At 40.2% G+C, this 16,070-nt stretch overlaps 1 protein-coding gene across 1 annotated transcript in view; it reads right to left on the minus strand.

The window, feature by feature from the left end:
- Window positions 1-8,811: 8,811 nt before the first annotated feature.
- pcp4b (Purkinje cell protein 4b) overlaps window positions 8,812-16,070 on the minus strand; it is a 38,914-nt gene continuing 31,655 nt past the window's right edge. Inside the window, exon 3 of the mRNA XM_069147612.1 lies at window positions 8,812-9,543. Coding sequence (XP_069003713.1) covers window positions 9,413-9,543 — 131 coding nt within the window. The 3' untranslated portion in view covers window positions 8,812-9,412. The remainder of the gene's footprint in view (window positions 9,544-16,070) is intronic.

A 16,070-nucleotide genomic window follows, 5' to 3' on the forward strand; every position in this document is an offset into this window, starting at 1 on the left:
AGTCTGTGCTCGTCGAGGTAGTATGATTGATAATATTAGGAAGAAACCCTCGTGTGCTGCAGTGGAGGTTTTTATTAGGATTTTTCTTTTAACTGTCCGGTGAGGATACCATAGCGTGATGTGCAATGTCAGTGAGCAGAAGCGGGTTAGGAACAGACCAGTGCCCTCCCAACTGGGGTTACTAATGAGGTGCCAGAAGACTTGGCAGGAGACAGGGGGGCAATTTAGCGAGCATGAAACGGAAGGACTTTCCCCCTGAGTTCACACAACACTCCCCTCATCAGTCACACCCTCACTTCTCTCTGCGGCCTCACTACAACTATTCTCCTTCCGTTTCCTTGACGTTGTCCTCGCTATGTTTATCTTCCTTTCAGACCCATTATTTTCCCCTTTCAGTTCTGACCTCCATCTCTCTTCTCTCCCTCTATTGATCCGGCAGCTTGTCCGTCCTTGTCCTCTGTGAAGGACTTGAAGAGCACAGGATGTTTCTGCCGAGAAAATTGTATCCCATGAGTTTCCTTTGTCAGAGTGGGCAAAGTGACATGCTCACAGCAGCTGACAGGCCACAACAACTCTAACACATCCAATTTTCTCATGGCTGTGGTTATCTGTGGATATTTAACAGTTTGTACACATATGTCAAAATAGTCACAAATTTGGCGGTAATGACCAAGGAAATAAGGACAGGACAGTATTTCACTTGGTGTGATAGCTACAACCCTTTTAAACATCTTAGTTATTATTTGAAGTTGAATTTAAAATTTCTGAATTGACATAATCTCCTTACTCCTTAATACAGACATTGTGCTTGGACAATATTGATCTGCCTGTAGGATAAATGCCCCCATGTTATGTGCTATACAGCTAAATGACGGATAGACTTATTAAGAAAGGTCAATGTCAGAGGGGCTCTTGATTATACTTGTAATTGCTCATAGAAATACACAGACCAGAAGTCTGTTGAATTCATTACATCACAGATTGATAACCTGTTGTCACGTGCTACGTAATAAGAAGTTACCTTATTAAAGCACAACCATTGTCAGGGGTCTTATGCTTGTTGAAGCTGCCATATTTACCTCTGGTGTTGTAACGTGCTTCAGATAACCCTCCACTAACTGCCGTAATTTATGTTTCACTCATATAGTTTGAACTGCAGCTGTCAACATCGGCTTAATGAGGGAGTAGCCGCTGAGTTGGTATCTCAAAGCAACAGTCACTTCACTGCCGTTCATTTTTTTTTACTTCATCAAGACTATAACCAGAGTACAGTATATCTCTTTTAGATAATTGCATCATATTAAATCATTCAGCAATGCCTAAATGCAATAGAGGTCCGTTGTCTGCTCGGTGATCTGCATGTGCGGTCACTGTCGGAGCTATTTGTTGTTTTTGTGTTGTTTGATAATTAAACCCTGATCTATCTTGTTGCTGTTCTGTCTGAAGATTATGGCTTAATTTGTTTGACTACCATGTCAGCTGAGTAATTGTAGATACTTTTATTTTGAAGGTGCTGGGCAGCCTCGGCACATGAGGTGAATCTACATGCATGGCTCGGCAGGTATAGCATAGGGTTCGTGGTTTTTTAGAAGGGCAGGAAAGGCAGGAGGTGCCATTGTTCTTTGTTTGTTTGCTTGTTTAAATGATCAAATAAGATGCATGATGCTTGTCTGGACTACGGACTTATTTTCTCTGCTTATGATTTATTCCTTGGTGCCACAGTGGCCGTTTAAATTAGAGTTAGTTTTATTATTGAGTTTAAGGACAAATCGTCACCGCACTCACTGTGTCTCATGAATTGTGTATAAACAGTTTCCTCATCCCCTATGATCAGAGAGTAAGATACAAATTTACTTCAAGGGAAAAGTTTTTGCACAACTGATGAAAATGCAACAGATGTACTACTTGCATACACAAAAAACAGCAACAACAGTAATATGTTACAGGTATAATGTCAAATTTCAATTTTTATTACCACTCCAAAAATAACTAGGTTTTTCAATCTTTAAAGGAGATTGCCGTGCAATTTCCAGATTATTTTATTTAATATAAACTGTTCAGAGCTTTTGAGCTTCACTGAAACTGTGTATCATAGTTTGTGACCAAGTATAAAGGAACATTGGGACATTATTTAAAGATTATATTGTGATACAGTTGCAGGATACAGTAAAGTACACTGTAGGAACCAGTTTTGTATTCTTTGACATCATATTCAGGAATATGGTGGATGAACTCCTTTGGGATTTTGGTACGCTGTGACTCAAAGCTTCTCTCAGTTCCTGCCATGTTTTAGTCTGCGGTCACGTGCTCCTGGAGACGTCCTCAGATGAAGACATGGTGTATCCACATCCGCTGGGAAAAAGGCCAGATTGGGGCCATGAAAAGATGCCTAGGCTCACCGTGATATTCAAATGATTTTCTCTTGGTCTGGAGGAGTCTGATGTGTACAACTGTACTCGAAATATTCCACCTCACCATCAACCTGTGCAGCTAGTTTAACATTGGTCAGGACAGATCGATGGAATCGAACTGTAAGGCAGGTCAGCACAGAGTGTGAAGTTTGACTGGAAAATGTTTCTCCATGGTTTTGGGATGTATTGCCTCTCGCTTCTTCATCGTCTTTTTGTCAGCCGGCAGAATGAGCAGCTAAACTGCTGCTTTAATCTATTTGGTTTGAGGTATGTTTGTGCAGTCAGAAACATCATGCTGAGCTGTTAATGTTCTGTCTGCAGGCTTGAAAACATCTGACCTTTTGTCATGGTTTTTTATACAATATTCACTGACTGCATGTGTTTTTTGCCTCGTACGAGATTCTCTGAAGATATTTCCATGGCTCTTGTAAATGTAAGATGTGAGTAGACCTGACAAAATCTGAACAAACTAGCGTATATGCATCAGTACTGTACATGCATATGGCTTTGATACAAGCCTGCTACAAGTCCTCAGGGTATTTCCTGTCTTTAAATCAGTACTTCCCAACTGGTGGGTCGTGACCCAGAAATAGGTCACGGGGCCATTTTGAGTTGTTTGCAGATGTGTGTTTTGAAAAAAAAAGTTTTATTTTGAATTCTATAGAATCTCTGATGTTGATTACACTACATCCATGCAGTAGCCAAATGCTGTCTGCGTTGTCATGACAAGATTGCCTTTTTAATTCATATTTCATACAGTTCAATGTAGATTCTTGAAACTTGACGAGCATCGACAGTTTAAATTCGTTTAAATAGATTTTATACCAGTAGGTCAAAGTAAGTTATCCATTTATCATGTTTTTAACAATGCATGAAGGCATTGCGTTTTACTGCACTCTTTTTCTTTGAAATAAATTTGAACGCCTCAAAACATTTAAAAATATGATTTGTGACTCCGAGTCCGGAGGCTCGACCAGTTGTGAACCACTGTTTTAAATTAATGGGTCAGTGTCCTTTTCCAGGTCCACAAATGGATTCATCACATCACATCATCGCTGTAATAGGCTACTGTACATTCAAAGCTGCTCAATAAGATATGCAGAATAAAATATAGTATGTAGTAAATACACCATTTACCAAATACTCCCTTGAAGAGGGATTTGCAGCTGCAAAGGTGAGTTTCATTAGAGAGAGAGAAAACCAGGTATAAATAGCAGCTGGTTTCTGGGGTTGATTCTCTATCACAAGGTCAGTGGAGCAGCAGTGCTGCTGGGGGATAAGGTTTCTAGGACAATGTTCGAATATTAAGACGATAAAATATATTCCACTCTGCTGGAGAGGGAGAGAGAGAGAGAGAGAGAGAGATATGACACAAAGAAGGAGACACCGTCGGAGGGATCATTTTAGACAGCACTGATCTTTTACTTTTACAATTAACATTTTCATTGCAACGTCTTCCTTAAACATGCAAGCGTCTGACTGCTAACATTAATGTATTGTGATCTCAGTGCCAGAGATCTTTGCCTCCCTGTCTCTGCATCATCTGCCAGTCTTGCTCAGCTCATGAACCTTGCACTGCTCGCTCATTGCCTGCTGGAGTGGTATACAGCTGCAGCAACTGTCCCCTGTGTGCACTATCTACGCTTAAAGCCACGCCTCATTGGTCATCAGCTGCTTCTGAATGTTACCTTTGCCCTTAACCTTAAGATAATCTTTCTGATGAAAATGCCATGAGCCATTTGCAGGGTTGTTATAGCTCACTAGCTGGCTGAGACAACGTAGAAAACAGTCAGTTGCTGCTGAGCTCAATTCATATTCACCTAGATTATTTATGCCGGTAATCCTTCTTACTCAGGTTTAATCACTGACCGTTAATGTAATTGAAAAATGAACTGCGTTGTGTTTATTAAAACGTGTTTGCTCGAGATAATTCCTTGTTCATGTTTGGATGCATGATGAGGCCTCAAATACACCAACATGGCACAAACAATATCTGTGCTGTTGATCCAAATAAATCTACTTCTTCCAGTCTGAAACATTTGGTTAGTTTTGTCTTGTCACTGGTGAAAGTGATGAACAGAAGTAGATGATTCAGCCTGTGATGAGTTAACCAGTAAAGCTATACTGCGACTGTAACTGTGCTACCTTTAGTTCTAGAAACACCATGTGGTTGTACACAGGAAGAACAGACAATGTAAACAATGGTCACCTCTGGCTCCAAAATATCAAGACGGTGATGGACAAAATGCCAAACTCTGGTTTTCAGAATGGCATATCTAGCATTTAGTACCGTATATCTACATATTGCCTGACACAAAGTGAACCCTAATTATGTGGAGATAGAACATATTAGACAGTTGATAGGAAGTAAAAGGAAAATTTCAGTCTGATCACCCCACGATATACTATACACTCAGGACAATGTGAGAGCAACGTCATGTACTGATTTATACTTTAAATACATTTAAATTAGAACTTTTGTGTTGTTGTTGTTCTGTACATGAAAACATAATTAAAACTGACAGGTACTACACAGAACTTCTAATGCTTTGTGAGTTATTTTAACACCAAAAGTTGGACTGATGGAGACAGGAAGAAGAGCACAGAGGTGGGTTTCATGTGAAAACATTTAATCCATCTCCTCAGGCACCTGCCTGTGTTTCTGACAACAAGGACACAAATGTAAAGTTTTAATGAGCTTTTAGAGTCATGGCAGGATTTTTTTTTCCCTTTCTTCTACACATTGAGAAGTCACTTTTGATTTAATCCATCAATCTCCTGCCTGCAAACTGCAGGAGATTAATCAGCGAAGAAACATTGTTGTGCACAAGAAACAATGTTAGCTGGAAAATCCTGCATGTAGCTGACAGAAGGGGGAGAGATTTGCAGATAAACTCCAATTAGTGTAGTGTAAGAAGTGAAAGTTATGCTTATATTAATTCCAGTGGAGGCTGCAGTCATTTGTACACACAGTAGGCTGTTATTTTTGACAGTGAAATTCCTCACACCATGCTCGCGGCCACATACACACTCCATGATTAGATCAAATTCATGTTACTGTTAGTGTGACAGGCCACTAATGACTAATGTAATTGTAATGAATCAAACCTAGTTGAATCATCCATCTCCACATCTACAGAAACCATGAGACTCCAGCACAGGAAATAGTCGTGTCTCTAAACAGCAAATCGCATCACACAGGAAGAAAGTGTGAGATGCTAGATCTCCATAGCGCTTTAAAACCCTTTATATACACTTATATTTAGGGGGGAAAAAAGCAATACGAGCAGATTAGTTTTTTTTATTGTCAAATAAATATATTTGTGTGTGTGTGTGTGTGTGTGTGTGTGTGTGTGTGTGTGTGTGTGTGTGTGTGTGTGTGTGTGTGTGTGTGTGTGTGTGCGCGCGCAGCAGTGAATGAACCAATCATAAAAATGTCACTTTTCATAGCAACATGGATGATTAATTATTATCAGCAGCCGCATAGAGTGAAAAGGATTTCTGTCGTTGTCGGGACATAAGCAAAGACAACAGTAATGCGCTCTAAACTCTGAATTCATCTCTTCCTTCTAAACAGTAGTGAAATTGAGCAAAGATAATTTGATGGATTGTACAGTACACTATATCTACCGGTGCATCTACATTATATGTTGCTTTTAAGGTCTCTGCAGGATAAAGAAAATGCTCCAGTCCTCCACATATTAAAGATTTATTCTGCTGTCTGCAGCAGCGATATTCGTCTTTATAGGCAGAACAGACGGCACGCAGTGAATTTCACAGTCCCATTCTCAGTGCATGTGGAAATTTTCACCATAATGCAGTTTCAGTGCATGTATCACCATATCATTATCGCTACGAAGTCCCAAAAATGGTCCACAGAATATCCCTGTTTACTCTCTGCAATGTTTAAAGTGAAAAAGAAGGTGCTTCTGTTGACTTTAAAACCTCCCTCTCCAAACATTTAACTTTGAAATAGCACAACTCTGTCTGGCGACCCGCAGCGCTGTAATCTATCTCTCATTTCTAGGTGAGAGAAGTGCACCTTCCAGCCACGCTCCAGGGACAAAGTGAGCACCCAGAAGTGATGACACAATTCACTGTCAACCTCCTGTTCTGCCTGTCCTCATCAGCTGAGAGAGGAGGAGAGAGGAGGAAAGAGGAGGAGAGAGGAGAGGAAGTTCCTTATCGTAATGCAAGATCAGAGCAAAATCTCCATATGCTAATGTTATAATTCAAATTCTATTAGAACAGACCCACACAAACACAAAAAATGGAGTCTGGCAGAGCCTTGGGAGAACTGCTATTCTCTGTGGGCCTTCGGACTTGGCAGGATCCTTTTTAGCCGTCATCGGGGTGGAAAATAAAACAAACAAGCAAGCAAACAAACAAGGAACTGCAGTGAGTCTTTTTTATTTCCAGTGACCTTCAGTGAAAACCCAAAGGTCACTGCACTGTCGCTTTTAAGGGAGAAAGACTATGTCATAAAACCTGCTTTGTATTGATTTATCAGCAGGAAAATAAGCCATATGCATGGCACAATAATGTCACTGAGACATCTGACAGTTCTTTTATTGAACGCTGGATTTAAAACGTGTTGTGGAAGCAGTTTCTTTTAAGTATTTGTTTTTGCACTGCAAACCATCTGGCTGTGGATATCAAGAAATTGGGAGCACTCGTCTCAGCAGTTTAATCCTCCCAAGCTTACAAAGCTGATCTGCAGTGAGGATCAATTCCCCGGGGTGCAAAGGTCTTCACTGACCTTGATATAATACAGTTCAGTGACCCACCGTTGTGCAGTGTCATGAACATGATTGTAAGGAAATCTGTGCAGCTTCCTTTTAAGCTTCAGCAGGCTTATTCTCTTGAGCATCTCATAAAGTGTAAGAGGGATTTTTAAACATTAGGTTATAGTCAGTTATGTGTGGTTTAACAGCTGGTACAGAGTATTCATTAGAGCAGAAAGAGTGATGAAGTGTACAAACCTGTACTCATTATTAGAAAGAGTCAGACCACAGTTTAACTTTGACAATGCTGCCTCTTGTCATTGATGTTTCTTTTAGATTAAAGCTTTGGTATCTCTGCTACCTTAAAATAGATCCTGTTGGATCAATGGTGTATTTACTGGCTGTGCTCCAAATAATGTGCTTCCCTTAACACACTAACAATATGTGCTCTTATATGTTAGGACTCTTACTTGTGTGGTAATTTTGTGTTGTTTCAAATCGCACACTGATGTTCTGGAAAACGTATGTGAATCCATCACCCACCAACATATCTGCAATTTGATTATGTTACCCAGAAATATACGTGTTTTTCGTGCCCTTTGTTTAATACACACAATAGACACACTGATGGCTTCTGTACAACAGCAATATACTAGTACTTAGTAAAAAATTAACACTTTTGTCCATGTTCGGCAAAACCTGCCGCTTCCTCAAACACTTTAAAATTCTTTACGTCTGTGGTTCCTCCCTTTTCGCTACGTAGCCAAGATGTTTCTGTACTTGACAATGTGAACATGCTTATGCACTTAGAATAATGAGTGTTATTTGGAACAGAGCAACCATGTTCACCATCTTCTCAGGACCTGAGAACTGAATTTGTTTCCTTATGTACCAGCACCCTTGAATCTTGATCTTGGTCTTGCATGGATGCTAATATTTGAAAATTACTAGAGGTACATATTGAAATTTTTAATTTTGAGTTTTGATTGACCAACCAACCAACCAACCGACTACGCTGTCCACACAGCATGATGAAATATGAACTCTGCTGTATAAAACAACCTGCTAGCTATAATTATGTGTTTTGTGGGATTTAGTTTGCTACAATGTCATTATTTTGAAACAGGACTTTAGGCTTTAAAACACACATTATTTTTGCCAGTGTTGGCTTACATGTTTCTTGGTGCAGACTAATGAGGGAGACCACACGATGTGCCTGAGCTGTGTGCTGTATAATGATGGACGTACTGTGATCGACTTTAAAAGGAGGAAGACTTGTTTGTAACAGCTGCTTGCAGCTGAAATCTTGGCCGCCCTGTTGTTTATTCACACAGCTAAAAGACAGGAGCCAGAATTATTTTATACAAACTTCTATTGAAAACTTTTTCTAGATTTAAAAAAAAAAAAAATGATTCTGCATTTCATGAAAAGATATCAACCTATAATCCTGAATTAAAATTTACAGAACAACCCAGTGGGAATCTGTCGCTATGTTAGCCCGGCTCCACATGGAGAAGGTCATCAAGCTGAGAAGGGAATAGGTTCAGCCAGGCTCATTCAGAGGAGTTTCTATTTATAGTTTGTCATCAGAATATAAATCCCTCTGCATACATACTGCAGCGATTCGGCAGCCACATGCAGCTTGAGGTGTTTGACAGGTATTTGCATGCTCTGTACACCGTTTCCACACAGAGCTTTTTATTTATTCAATGTATATCGATACACAGTTTGATAGTACCATGCAGGTCAGAAAAAAAATGCCTCTGGGTGAAATATTCTGTTCAGGATGAAAAGCTAAGGCTAAGTTTCCTGAAAACAACCTTCAGTCTAACATCAACTTTAACTCCATCTACTCACAAAAGTACAGGTGTTTTTTAGGGAAACATAGGCCGAAGCGGTACAGAAAGGGATGGTGCAGGTGTAACTATGAGGATAAGTACAAAAACATATTCTAACACAACACCACCTATACTTCATGATCTATGGGACATGTAGGGCAGGACAGAAACCAGATCTTTATAACTCTTTCTGTTACTTAGTTATTGATACAGTAGTCAAATAATAAATATGAGTAATTATAATAATAGGATAATGAAAATTCACAGACATGTCATATGAGTAACAGGCTATTGCATTCTCTCCCCCCCCAGCCCCATCACAACCCCTGGAGTTCCAACCGGTATGAATTTGTTTACATGCAAATGTCACACCATCGTCACTGTGCCGCTGCCTCCACCTGCCGCTCCTTCACACAGTGGCAGAGCAAGATGGTGCTCACTAGGACTTCTCAACGCGCTTCTTCTTCTGGAACTTCCTGAACTGGGACTGGATGGCAACCGCTGCCTTTTCAGTCTCCGGGTTGTCCATGTCGATGTCAAAGTCCTCCGGGACGTCCGTCTTGGACGCATCTGGAAGGAAAGAGAAAAAGGTAAGTTTGACATTGACGAAACTCCTCTGCACAGTGATTGTCCAATCTCAAGGTGATTTCTCCTCATGTTGCACTGTGTGCATTATGCTGTTGTTGGAGCAATACTAAGCATATGAAAATTTAAAAAGGTGGTGTATTTTTTTTTTTTTTTTTTACCCTTCCAAATTGAGAAACAAGAGCAGTAGTGTGTTTATTTATATATATAATGGTCTGAAATAATATCCCTATGTTTAATGGTATTTCTGCGATAATAATATTCTTGACAATATAAACAAATATTTTACTATCAATTTAAAGAACCCACAATTGCAACAAAATAAGTGTTTTATATATCGGCGTAAACTTTGCTAGTTTGCCTTCAAATATTAATAAAATAAAAATAATAGTAATTCTGGGATTTGTTGTATCTTTTGAAATCAAACCATTTCCACACTATTGAAATCGCTCCTCTGTTTCGAACTCACTCCAACACTGCTGAGCTGCTTTCAGCCAGGCTGCTTGTTACTTTAGGAAAGTTGCACATGTAACAAATGTCATACTGTCACACTGCACAGCGGTGTGAGGTCATTACGTCAACAAGTTGGAGTATTGCCATTATCATGATATTTTAAAATTACACCAATATTATTCAAAGCAATATGACCATGTACAGCACTATTCGCGTGTTACTTGTAAGGCTAAGAAGCACATCACTGTCCACGTTGTTTTGTATTGTTTATATTATTTTGCGTTGCTCCAGGTTAAAAGATCCTTTTGAGACCAGCACGTCCACTTTATAGGAGTTCCCTACAATATGTAAGGCGGTCCTGGATGCCAGCAGTGATAAAGGTTCTGTCCTGCTCTTTATTAGAGGTGTTTACAATGACTTGTATGACTATCTCTGCACTACGAGACAAGAACTGCACAGTTTCTTTATTTCCGTGTCTTTTATGAGGTGCGGATCCTAACTTTCTAACTCTGGGGAAGGTATTTAGCATGGCATAATGTGTCTAACCAGCCAGAAAAATTTATATATAGGAGACCATTTTATGAGATTAAAATAAGTCAGCATGAAATATTGAGAAGTCAGCCGGAGACACAATATGACTCATAAATGTTTAACGTTTCATTTAACAGAAACAGAAAGTTTGACTGTTGTAGCAAACGGTCGGTTGCTTGAAGGTATGCTGTCTTTTAACGCTTAGTGGGCAATAATCAAGTATTTCATCAAGTATGCATTGCTGGAGGAAAGTATACTTTTAAAAATATATGAGACAGGATAATTTGTTATTCACACTTGTCATAGTACTGCAGTACTGTAATTCTGTTCTGTATTAAACTTCATTTATTACATTTCACAACCACTCATTTACTGGTACTTTCAGATTTGTACCTCAGTATCAGCAGTTAGAATAAACAAACAGAATTTATGAGTGGGGAAGACAGTAATAAAATGTAATGTTCGACTATAAAATGTTCCACCGTGTTCCTTATAAACCTCATCGCTCCTCGTAACAGTGGAGCAGAGTTGCTATGGGGGAGTCTGGACAGTTGTTTCTCAGGTTAAAGGGCAAAGCATAAATTGATCCAGTTCGTAATCCTCTCTGGAGCTCAGCCAACACTGACAAAGAGGACACGACTGTAATTCCAATGAAAACTGATTCAAGCTGGTTTTAGCACGCATTAGGAAAAAAACTGTATTTTTATCTGCTGGTCAATGAAGTAACATGCACCCCCAGTAACTATTCATCTTCATGAAAAAACTGTAGATGCTTGTTGGTGAGATAATATGTAATGTATTATGAGGCTTGTATGAACATGATAGCTTTTAATACATTTTCTTCAATCATGTTTCTTCATTAGAGATAACATTCATTGGTACAGCTGCCACATATCTCAGTGTAGTTTTGTTATTTTGATTTTTGTTACTCATCAAATGGTTAGAAACATGAAAAAATAGCAATATCAGGAGTAAAGGATCAGACTGTCAGCCCTCCCCTCTGTCCCCAGTGGAGCTGTCCTACTTTATGGTTGGAATGAGATGCTTCACTTGAGTTCTGGATCCCATCCCGTCCTGTCTTGTTAAGGACCGTCTCCCAGCTATCTCCTCACTCATCACAGAAATCACTGACTGCTCCTACAGCTGTGGTTCAGTCGCCCAATCTGTCCAACCTGGTTGCTGCCATCCTCAAAAAAAACTGGACTCAACCCTGATATCATCAGCGATTTCCAGCCCATCTCCAGTCTCCCTCACTGTGAAAAATACTGGAACATGTTGCCTCCTAATTTAAAAGCCCAACAACCTGTTTTAACCATTTCAATCCAAGCTCCGCTGATTTAGTCTTGCATTGCCAGATAAAATATCATTCTGCTTTAGGGGTAAAAAAAAAAAAAAAAAAAAAAAAAAAAAACTCTCCATGGCGTAATAGTGGCTAAATCCCTGCAAAAAACTATAAAGAACCAAGCAGACCTGCCGTGTCGCATGATCCAAAATTTGCTGTTGTTGTTGTTGTTGTTGTTGTTTCCTGTTGCGGTGGGGAATTTGAAAACGGTAACATACAGATAGTGGAAGGGCAGGAGAATAATGACCGAAATAGTCAGCTTATACCCACAGCCTATATGTTCCGACTCGCACTACCGCTCAGCAGCAGCAACAGCCCTCCGCAAATTTACCAGCAACCTTCTCATCTTCTCAGACTCATCTCATTCTCATTCTCCTCGACCTCTCTGACTTTTTTGACACCATCCTCTCACCATTCTTCTCTCCCTCCTTATCACCGGTAAAGTCGTATCTCACAAACAGACGACAGCTCATCAACAACTGCACCTCCTGCACCGCTGCTCTGTCCCAAGGCGTCCCCCAGATTTCATGCTCCCACTTGGCAACAACATCCAATTCATATTCTCCACTTCCTCTGCGACACTGATGATGTCCAGCTCTACATCTCCACTAAATCCATCTCAACCCTACTAAAGTCTGACGACTCCCTTACTGAAATCAAACCATGGATACAAGCCAACTTCCTTATAATAAACTTTGGTGAGTCAGACTGTATATATTAATCTGCAACCTCTTCTTTGAACACCACGTTAGTCAAATCACCAGAACTGCTTTTTTCTACTTAAAAAAAAAAAAAATGTGTTCATCTCTCACAATTGACTACAGCAAGAGAATTCTTTATGGCACATCATCTAAAGTCCCAGATAAACTCTAGTACATCTAGAACTCTGCTGCATGCCAGCTCATCCACTCCAACTCCTGGGACCACATCACCTCTGTCCTCCAGAAGCTCCTCTGGCTCACAAAGTCCTTCTCTTCATTCACAGGTCCCCCTCCTACCTCACAAACCTGCTCTGTCATCACACTCCTTCCCGCAGCCTCCACTCCTCTGATGCCGCCCTCCTGACTCCACCTGTCAGGACCAGGCACTGGCCCTGGGGCCACAGAGCCTTCTCCATAGCTGGCCCCTCCCTCTGAGACTCTCTAAACACATCACGCAGCAATCTGTCAGTGTTCAAATCACATATCAATATATTTTATATGTTTTTAGTATGTTGCTCTGTCTATATCATTTTAACTCGTGAAGTGTCTTTGGATCCCCTGAAAAACGATGAGGGTTTTACTGACGTAAAAACGTTTCATCTGCTATTATTTGTTCTCTGTTGCCAGGGAACGTGCTCCTAAGAGGTGAGCATCAGGAGCTGTAGGCTGTGTTGAAGCAGGGATTTTTAGGACTTTGTGAGGCTGTGACAAGCTAACATTTACCCAGAGCAGGTTTCACTGTGGCTTTAATGTCTGTCAGCAACGGCTTATGCCACCAAGAATAACTGTCAAGAATAAATGTCATTTATTTTTTCCCCCTGCAGAGGTTCATCCAAGCACCGCTTCGGCAATATACAGGATCATGTTATTGTGTTATTGGTCTGTATTTACAAAAATTATACCCAATCATCAGTTGTTGTTGTTGTTTTAACCTTTTTATTAATCAGTGTTCAACCTAGGGGTGTATTCAGTTTCTCTGCCTTACAATAGTCCAGCAAAGGACTGATCTGCTTGAGTTTGGTCAGTACAGCTTGGTATAGAGAAACACACGACAGACAAGCAGGAAAGCAGAGAGACGACTCGTGTATCGACTGTGTAGCTAATCCTCTGGTTCCCTTGGGGCCGAGCTTGGGTACCACTCTCTTGCTGTTCAAGAAGGAAACACTAACTGCCGTGTCAAGCCGAGCTTTGAATCCTGCATTAATTGATATTGAATTTTCCAACGCTCTAATGCCTGCTGTGTTCATCCCTGCAGCATTAGCTATCGAGCCGAGCCTTCTGCCGTGTCAGCTCCAGACATGTTCCTAATCTTTGCGCTACAAGCGGGTGATATATACACATATATACATATATATATACACACACATATATACATATATATACACACACATATATATAAAATTATTAGTTGTTGTTTTTTTAAGATGTCTACATTGGCAGAGTGAGGCGTAAAAGCAGAGGACGGATGTGATGTGGTGCTGCCTTCAAGTGCTGGAGGGAGTTTTGCAGTTGTTACTGGGAACATATCAAGCTCAGCAAAGTAATGAAAATAGTAAAGTTTTTTGTTATTTCAGTCAGGGACAGATATTTGAAGGGATTGACCATTTTATGTTTATAGATTTATGCTTCAATCAGAGTGCTGGTCAACAACACTGAAATATTTTTGTCTTTGTCACCTCTAACAAAAATATACAACATTAGTAGGAGGTTGCAACAGTGAGGAAAGTTGCGGGAGCTTTTGCATTTGAGGATCGGCAGAGTAAACGAAGGTTTACGCCTGTTTGAAAATGGCTACTTTTCTTGTGTTTCTCATCTCGCGTTGATTAATATTTATTTTGAGTGCTGAGTATATCTGAAACATAATGTATCCACACATTAATAGTTGAAGTATCAGGTCAATGTGGCTGTATACCTGCATGAATCTGATTGGATGTTTGCGGTCAGCTGATAGCCACACAGCTGTGAATGAGTCAGTGATTGTGAAGCATGAATGAAACAGTGGATGCCAATCAGTAAGTTTCAGTGAACTGCCTGAACTAATGTTGTGCTACAGTTGTTTCTGTCTTGAGGGCGGAAAATGCAATGATGAATTTTCTGCACTTCTTTCATCAAGTCTGTTTTTTACATGCATTATGTCAGGCTTTCTGACCCTGCTCTCAGCCACATGTCCTGTTTTTTTGGCCCCTGCTTCTACATGAGCAGTTGAAGTCATTGACGTTCCTCATCTGTCCACTACATGCGCTCTATCTTTGTTACCTTTTACCAAGTGAGTCAGGTGACTCCCTCATCCAGCGTCTCCGTCCACTTGCACACCTGTTCCAATTTCCACATCAGCTCTGCCTGTATATTCACCTGTCTCCTGACAGTTTGTCGATGTTGTCTTGTTTCATTGGGCTCCAGCTGCTACCTGTACCGGGCTGGATGCCTGAAAGCCTCAATCTTTGTTCTTACTCTTAAAGGCACTGAACTGATCGTCAGGCGGCATTTTAGACCTCCATCTTCTGCTCCTTACATTATTTTTAAAATGCTCCATTTTTAATTTTTTTTACACTGTTTCTGATTTTTAATCTGCCACTCCAGTACAAATTAGCTCGATCATTATTACTCTCTCCAACATCAGTTATATTAACCACTTACTTTGTTATATAACTATATAATTGTCAACCATGGTTTAGTTGGTGGTTTGTGCCCACTACAAAGAAACTAAGTCCAGTTTAATATTTCTGACAAATCACATGCATCAATCTAAAATAATCATATCATATTGATGAAGGCTTTGAGTCCTGAGGGCAGATTTTCATCCATTTCTATAAGACAGGAGGCATGTGGTTGAATGTGACAATGATGGATCATTTTCCTCAGTTTGAGGATTCATCCCCTCCTCAACACACACACACACACACACACACACACACACACACACACACAACAGATTACCAAGCCTATTACCTTTGGCAGCACTTTCAGTGCCCCTGTCTCCGCCTAATGGGTGTGTAATATCTGCTGTCAGAGTGTCTTCCTGGATCATCTTGAAAAATGTATTTATGGTGCGTCTGTGTGGTAGCTGCTGAAATCGAAACTCTCGTGCTCCGGGGTCTGCGGCTCAGGAGATTTACTTTTTTCATGATATGATTTTACTGCATGTTGTTAACTTTATCGATAGTTTAAACCGAATGGATTCATAAGTGACATGATAAGACCATCCTTTGTAGACTGTCTTTCAAAGTGTCTTTTAAAAAGCCGCTCTGAGGCTCAGTGAAAGCTGGGACGTCTTATTGATTTCACTGCTTAAAACCAGTTGAGCCATGAGAGGGATTTGTGTGAGCGAGGAATGAGGCACATAAAAGAAGGCTTTTAGACCTTCAGACAAGAGAAACAGATTGTGAAAAGTAAAATGAAACTCGATGTTCAAGTGTTTTACACAGTATGCGGACATCTGTTTGGTCTGAAAATACAGCAGTATGTGATGTACTTTATTTGTAACT

This window comes from Embiotoca jacksoni, unplaced genomic scaffold, assembly GCF_022577435.1.
Source record: "Embiotoca jacksoni isolate LCO1_2020_lvr unplaced genomic scaffold, fEmbJac1.0.p SCAF_14, whole genome shotgun sequence".
In the NCBI taxonomy this organism is placed as follows: domain Eukaryota; kingdom Metazoa; phylum Chordata; class Actinopteri; family Embiotocidae; genus Embiotoca; species Embiotoca jacksoni.